Source organism: Homarus americanus, unplaced genomic scaffold, assembly GCF_018991925.1.
Source record: "Homarus americanus isolate GMGI-L3 unplaced genomic scaffold, GMGI_Hamer_2.0 scaffold15925, whole genome shotgun sequence".
Taxonomy (NCBI): domain Eukaryota; kingdom Metazoa; phylum Arthropoda; class Malacostraca; order Decapoda; family Nephropidae; genus Homarus; species Homarus americanus.
The window spans coordinates 5195-11950 of NW_024751067.1; the positions used below are offsets into that span (position 1 = coordinate 5195).

At 69.7% G+C, this 6756-nt stretch overlaps 3 protein-coding genes across 3 annotated transcripts; 1 reads left to right on the forward strand and 2 right to left on the reverse strand.

Moving 5' to 3' along the window:
- Positions 1–593: 593 nt before the first annotated feature.
- Positions 594–1710, reverse strand: LOC121854533 (translation initiation factor IF-2-like). Its single transcript, XM_042349205.1, has 2 exons — positions 1672–1710; positions 594–962 (listed from the first exon to the last, which is right to left on the reverse strand). The coding sequence occupies exons 1-2, from the start codon at positions 1708–1710 to the stop codon at positions 594–596; spliced, it is 408 nt and encodes a 135-aa protein (XP_042205139.1).
- Positions 1711–1970: 260 nt separating this feature from the next.
- LOC121854534 (skin secretory protein xP2-like) lies at positions 1971–3242 on the forward strand. Its single transcript, XM_042349207.1, has 3 exons — positions 1971–2164; positions 2398–2619; positions 3011–3242. The coding sequence occupies exons 1-3, from the start codon at positions 1971–1973 to the stop codon at positions 3240–3242; spliced, it is 648 nt and encodes a 215-aa protein (XP_042205141.1).
- A 1161-nt stretch (positions 3243–4403) lies between these two features.
- Positions 4404–4814, reverse strand: LOC121854535 (basic salivary proline-rich protein 2-like). Its single transcript, XM_042349208.1, has one exon. It carries the CDS (start codon positions 4812–4814, stop codon positions 4404–4406), a length of 411 nt encoding a protein of 136 aa, XP_042205142.1.
- Positions 4815–6756: the final 1942 nt, after the last annotated feature.

Genomic DNA, 6756 nt, shown 5'->3' on the forward strand with positions numbered 1-6756 from the left:
GACTGCTGGAAGTATTAAATATATATATCACACAACGAATGAGCAATGCCATAGGGCCCTTGGCAACCCAAGGTAGGGTCCCTGGCCGCGCCACCGCTCCTAAGGAGGTCCCTGGCCGCGCCACCGCTCCTAGGAGGGTCCCGGCCGCGCCACCGCTCCTAGAGGGTCCCTGGCCGTGCCACCGCCCTAGGAGGGTCCCTGGCCGCGCCACCACCCTAGGAGGGTCCCTGGCCGTGCCACCGCTCCTAGGAGGGTCCCTGGCCGCGCCACCACTCCTAGGAGGGTCCCCCGTGCCACCACTCCTAGGAGGGTCCCTGGCCGTGCCACCGCCCTAGGAGGTCCCTGGCCGCGCCACCGCTGCTCCCAGGAGGTCCCCTGCCGCGCCACCGCCCTAGGAGGGTCCCTGGCCGCGCCACGCTCCTAGAGGGTCCCTGGCCGCGCCACCGCTCCTAGAGGGTCCCTGGCCGCGCCACCGCTCCTAGAGGGTCCCTGGACGTGCCACCGCCTCTAGGAGGGTCCCGGCCGCGCCACCACCCTAGGAGGTCCCCTGGCCGTGCCACCGCCCTAGGAGGGTCCCGGCCGTGCCACCGCCTCTAGGGGGGTCCCGGCCGCGCCACCGCTCCTAGAGGGCCCTGGCCGCCACCACTCCTAGGAGGGTCCCTGCCGTGCCACCGCCCAGGGAGGGTCCCTGGCCGTGCCACCGCTCCTAGGAGGGTCCCTGGCCGCGCCACCGCTCCTAGGAGGGTCCCTGGCCGCGCCACCGCTCCTAGGAGGGTCCCTGCCGCGCCACCGCTCCTAGGAGGGGTCCCTGGCCGCGCCACCGCCTCTAGAGGGTCCTGCCGCGCCACCGCTCCTAGAGGTCCCTGCCGCCACCGCCCTAGAGGGTCCCTGGCCGCGCCACCACCTCTAGGAGGGTCCCTGGCCGTGCCACCGCCCTGAGGTCCCTGGCCGTGCCACTGCTCCTAGGAGTGTCCCTGGCCGCGCCACCGCTCCTAGAGGTCCCTGGCCGTGCCACCACCCTAGGAGGGTCCCTGGCCGTGCCACCGCCCTCTAGAGGTCCCTGGCCGTGCCACCGCCCTAGAGGGTCCCTGACCGCGCCACCGCCCCAGGAGGGTCCCTGGCCGCACCACCTCAGGAGGGTCCCTGGCCGTGCCACCGCTCCTAGAGGGTCCCTGGCCGTGCCACCGCCCTAGGGGGGTCCCTGGCCGTGCCACCACCCTAGGGAGGGTCCCTGCCGCCACCGCTCCTAGGAGGGTCCCTGGCCGCGCCACCGCTCCTAGGAGGGTCCCTGGCCGCGCCACCACTCCTAGGAGGGTCCCTGGCCGTGCCACCACCCCAGGAGGGTCCCTGGCGTGCCACCGCCCCTGGAGGTCCCTGGCCGTGCCACCTCCTAGGAGGGTCCCCTGGCCGTGCCACCGCCCTAGGAGGGTCCCTGTCAGTGCCACCCACCCTAGGAGGGTCCCTGGCCGTGCCACCGCCCTAGGAGGTCCCTGGCCGTGCCACCACCCTAGGAGGTCCCCTGGCCGTGCCACCACTCCTAGGAGGGTCCCTGGCCGTGCCACCACTCCTAGGAGGGTCCCTGGCCGTGCCACCGCTCCTAGGAGGGTCCCGGCCGCGCCACCGCTCCTAGGAGGGTCCCTGGCCGCGCCACCACCCTAGAGGGTTCCTGGCCGTGCCACCACCGGAGGGTCCCTGGCCGTGCCACCGCATCTGAGGTCCCTGCCGTGCCACCGCTCCTAGGAGGGTCCTGGCCGCGCCACCGCCCTCTGGGAGGTCCCTGGCCGCGCCACCACTCCTAGGAGGGTCCCGGCCGTGCCACCACTCCCAGGAGGGTCCCTGGCCGTGCCACCGCCCTAGGAGGTTCCTGGCCGCGCCACCGCCCTAGGAGGGTCCCCGCCGCGCCACCGCCCTAGGAGGGTCCCTGGCCGTGCCACCGCCTCCTAGGAGGGTCCCGGCCGCGCCACCGCCCTATGAGGGTCCCTGGCCGTGCCACCACCTCTAGGAGGGTCCCTGGCCGTGCCACTGCCCCAGGGAGGGTCCCTGGCCGCGCCACCGCTCCTAGGAGGGTCCCTGGCCGCGCCACCGCTCCTAGGAGGGTCCCCGGCCGCGCCACCGCCCTAGGAGGGTCCCTGGCCGCGCCACCGCTCCTGGAGGGTCCCTGGCCGTGCCACCGCTCCTAGAGGGTCCCTGACCGCGCCACCTCTAGGAGGGTCCCTGGCCGCGCCACCGCCCTAGGAGGGTCCCTGGCCGTGCCACCGCCCTAGGAGTGTCCCTGACCGCGCCACCGCCCTAGGAGGGTCCCTGGCCGCGCCACCACTCCTAGGAGGGTCCCTGGCCGTGCCACCGCTCCTAGGAGGTCCCTGACCGCGCCACCGCTCCTGGGAGGTCCCCTGGCAGCGCCCGCTCCCCTAGGAGGGTCCCTGGCCGCGCCACCGCTCCTCGAGGGTCCCCGGCCGTGCCACCACTCCTAGGAGGGTCCCCGGCCGCGCCACCGTTCCTAGGAGGTCCCTGGCCGTGCCACCGCCCTGGAGGGTCCCTGGCCGTGCCACCGCTCCTAGAGGGTCCTCGGCCGCGCGACCGCTCCTATGAGGTCCCTGGCCGCGCCACCGCCCCAGGAGGGTCCCGGCCGCGCCACCGCTCCTAGGAGGTCCCTGGCCGCGCCACCGCCCTAGGAGGTCCCTGGCCGCGCTACCGCCCTAGGAGGTCCCTGGCCGCCACCACCCTAGGAGGTCCCTGGCTGTGCCACCGCCCTAGGAGGTCCCTGGCCGTGCCACCGCTCCTAGGAGGGTCCCCGGCCTGCCACCGCTCCTAGGAGGGTCCCTGCCGTGCCACCGCTCCTAGAGGTCCCTGGCCTGCCACCACTCCTAGAGGGTCCCTGCCGTGCCACCGCTCCTAGAGGTCCCTGGCCGTGCCACCGCTCCTAGGAGGGTCCTTGCCGCGCCACCGCCCTATGAGGGTCCCGGCCGCGCCACCGCCCTAGGAGGTCCCTGGCCGTGCCCACCGCTCCTAGGAGGGTCCCGGTCGTGCCACCGCTCCTAGGAGGTCCTGGCCGCGCCACCGCTCCTAGGAGGGTCCCTGGCCGCGCCACCGCCCTAGGAGGGTCCCTGGCCGCGCCACCACCCCTAGAGGGTCCTGGCCGCGCCACCGCTCCTATGAGGGTCCCTGGCCGCGCCACCGCCCTAGGAGGTTCCCTGGCCGCGCCACCGCTCCTAGGAGGGTCCCTGGCCGCGCCACCGCCCTAGAGGGTCCCCTGGCCGCGCCACCGCTCCTATGAGGGTCCCTGGCCGCGCCACCACCTAGGAGGGTCCCTGGCCGTGCCACCGCCCTAGAGGGTCCCTGGCCGCGCCACCGCCCTAGGAGGGTCCGTGGCCGTGCCACCGCTCCTAGGAGGGTCCTTGGCCGCGCCACCGCTCCTATGAGGGTCCCTGCCGCGCCACCACCCTAGAGGGTCCCTGGCCGCGCCACCGCTCCTAGAGGGTCTCTGGCCGCCACTGCCCTAGGAGGGTCCTGGCAGCGCCACCGCTCCTATGAGGGTCCCGGGCGCCACCGCCCTAAGGGAGGTCCCTGGCCGTGCCACCGCCCTAGGAGGGTCCCTGGCCGCGCCACCGCCCTATGAGGGTCCCGGCCGCGCCACCTCCTAGCAGGGTCCCGGCCGTGCCACCGCTCCTAGGAGGTCCTGGCCGTGCCACCGCTCCGGAGGGTCCTGGCCGCGCCACCGCCCTATGAGGGTCCCTGGCCGCGCCACCGCCCTAGGAGGGTCCCTGGCCGTGCCACCGGTCCCAGGAGGGTCCCTGGCCGTGCCACCGCTCCTAGGAGGGTCCTGCCGCGCCACCGCTCCTAGGAGGGTCCCTGGCCGCGCCACTGCTCCTAGGATGGTCCCTGGCCGCGCCACCACTCCTAGGAGGGGTCCTGGCCGCGCCACCGCCCCTATGAGGGTCCTGGCCGCGCCACTGCCCTGGGAGGGTCCCTGGCCGCGCCACCGCTCCTAGAGGGTCCCTGGCCGCGCCACCGCTCCTGGAGGGTCCTGGCCGCGCCACCGCCCTAAGAGGGTCCCTGGCCGCGCCACCACCTAGAGGGTCCCTGGCCGTGCCACCGCTCCTAGGAGGGTCCCTGGCCGCGCCACCGCCCTAGGAGGGTCCCTGGCCGTGCCACCGCTCCTAGGAGGGTCCTTGCCGCGCCACCGCTCCTAGAGGTCCCTGGCCGCGCCACCACTCCTAGGAGGTCCCTGGCCGCGCCACCGCTCCTAGGAGGGTCTCTGGCCGTGCCACCGCTCCTAGGAGGGTCCCTGGCCGTGCCACCGCTCCTAGGAGGGTCCCTGGCCGCGCCACCGCTCCTAGGAGGGTCCCTGGCCGCGCCACCGCTCCTAGGAGGGTCCCTGGCTTGCCACCGCCCAGAGTCCCCGGTCAGCACAGCCACCGCCCAGGAGGGTCCCTGGCCGTGCCACCGCTCCTAGGAGGGTCCCTGGCCGCGCCACCGCTCCTAGGAGGGTCCCTGGCCGCGCCACCGCTCCTAGGAGGGTCCCTGGCTTGCCACCGCTCCTGGGAGGGTCCCTGAGATTTCCCTGGGGGTACCGTTGTCACTGGGAGTGACCCTGGGGGAGCCACTATCCCTGGTTGGGCCTCTGGAGGCACCACCACCCCTGGGAGTACTCCTGGGGGCGTCGCCGCCCTGAGAGGATTCCTCGGGTTGCCTCCGCTCCTGGGAGGGGCCTTGGAGGCTCTGCCGTTCCTGGGAAGATCCGTATGGGCGCTGCCGCCCCTGAGAGAATCCCTGCGAGAGTCCCCTGGGGCGCCGCTGTCCCTGGGAGTAACCATAGGGGCGCCAACTCTCCTGGGAGGACCCCTTGGGACGCCATCGCTCTGGGAGTGCCTCAGGGGGCGTCGCTGCCACTGAGAGGGCCCCTGGGGGCGCTACCGCCCTGGGGCAATGTTTGCAAAGGTCCCTGGTGGCGCCATCGCTCCTAAGAGAACCCCTGGGGCCCTACCGCCCCTAGGACGGTCTCTGGATAGGTCCCTAGGGGCGCCGCTTTTACTGGCAAAATCCCTTGGGGCGTCGCCACCCCTGACAGGGCGCCTGGATACGCCTCCGTCACAGGAAAGGTACCTGGGTGCGCCGACACCCTTGGGGAAGTCGCTGGGGGCTCCACGGCCGCTGAGACGGTCCCTGTGGGCGTTGCCTTAACTGAAATGGCCCCTGGAAGCGCCGCCAACCCTAGGAAATTTCTGGGAGCACCAGACCTGTCGGGCCCGTGGGTGCAGTAGTTTTTGCGCTATATAGAACTCTGGGAGATGCAACGTTAAATAAATATACACCGCCCATCTCATTTCCAGTATCATCGCACTCTGAATAAGGTATTGGAGAATAATATCCAACAGGAAAACATAAGTTGTGGTGTTTTGCTGACAGGCTGCTCTCTTCTCCTATTGGCTGTAATTTGGTGGGTTGAAGGAATAGACCACCAATCATAGTTCAGTAAGGGACTGCTAGAAGTATGTAATATATATGACACAACAAACCAACAATGCCAGAGGGCCCTTGGCAACCCAAGTTAGGGTCCCTGGAAGGGGCCCTGGCGGCGACACCGCTCCTAGGAGGGTCCCTGGGATTTCCCTGGGGGCATTGCTGTTGCTGGGAGTGTCCCTGGGGGAGCCACTAACCCTGGTTGGGTCTCTGGAGGCACCACCACCCTCTGGAAGTACCCCTGGGGGCGTCGCCGCGCTGAAAGGGCCCCCTCAGGTTGCCTCCACTCCTGGGAGGGTCCCTGGAGTCTCTGCCGTTCCTGGGAAGATCCGTGGGGGCGCTGCCGCCCCTGAGAGAATCCCTGCGAGAGTCCCCGGGGGCGCTGCTGTCCCTGGGAGTAACCATAGGGGCGCCAACTCTCCCGGGAGGACCCCTTGGGACGCCATCACCTCTGGGAGTGCCCCAAGGGACGTTGCTGCCACTGAGAGGGCCCCTGGAGGCGCTACCGCCTTGGGGCAATCTTTGCAACGGTCCCAGGTGGCGCGTCGCCCCTCAGAGAACCCCTGGGGCCCTACCGCATCTAGGACGGTCTCTGGAAAGGTCCCTAGGGGCGCCACTTTAACTGGCGGAATCCCTTGGGACGTCGCCACCCCTGAGAGGGTCCTTGGAGACGCCGCCTTCACAGGAATGGCCCCTGGAAGCGCCGCCAACCCTAGGAAAGTTCTGGGAGTACCAGACCTGTCGGGCCCCTGGGTGCAGTAGTTTTTGTGTTATTTGGATCTCTGGGAGATGCAACGTTAAATAAATATACACCGCCCATCACATTTCCAGTATCATCGCACTCTGAATAAGGTATCGGAGAATAATATCCAACAGGAAAACATAAGTTGTGGTGTTGTGCTGACAGGCTGCTCTCTTCTCCTATTGGCTGTAATTTGGTGGGTTGAAGGAATAGACCACCAATCATAGTTCAGTAAGGGACTGCTGGAAGTATGTAATATATATGACACAACAAACCAACAATGCCAGAGGGCCCTTGGCAACCCAAGTTAGGGTACCTGGAAGGGGCCCTGTCGGCGACACCGCTCCTAGGAGGGTCCCTAGGATTTCCCTGGGGGTACTGCTGTCACTGGGAGTGTCCCTGGGGGAGCCACTATCCCTGGTTGGGTCTCTGGAGGCACCACCACCCTCTGGAAGTACTCCTGGGGGCGTCGCCGCGCTGAAAGGGCCCCCTCAGGTTGCCTCCACTCCTGGGAGGGTCCCTGGAGGCTCTGCCGTTCCTGGGAAGATCCGTGG

Bases quoted from the DNA above. Each gene is read 5' to 3' on its own strand.
- LOC121854533 (XM_042349205.1), bottom strand. From the start codon at position 1,710: ATGCGGTGGCACGGCCAGGGACCCTCCGGTGGTGGCACG. The intron at 963-1,671 runs GCCAGGAACCCT...GGACACTCCTAG, and splicing joins GACCCTCCGGTGGTGGCACG to GAGCAGTGGCACGGCCAGGG.
- LOC121854534 (XM_042349207.1), top strand. From the start codon at position 1,971: ATGAGGGTCCCTGGCCGTGCCACCACCTCTAGGAGGGTCCCTGGCCGT. The intron at 2,165-2,397 runs GTGCCACCGCTC...GTCCCCTGGCAG, and splicing joins CTCCTGGAGGGTCCCTGGCC to CGCCCGCTCCCCTAGGAGGG. The intron at 2,620-3,010 runs GTCCCGGCCGCG...CACCGCTCCTAG, and splicing joins CGCGCCACCGCCCCAGGAGG to GAGGGTCCCGGTCGTGCCAC.
- LOC121854535 (XM_042349208.1), bottom strand. From the start codon at position 4,814: ATGGTTACTCCCAGGGACAGCGGCGCCCCAGGGGACTCTCGCAGGGAT.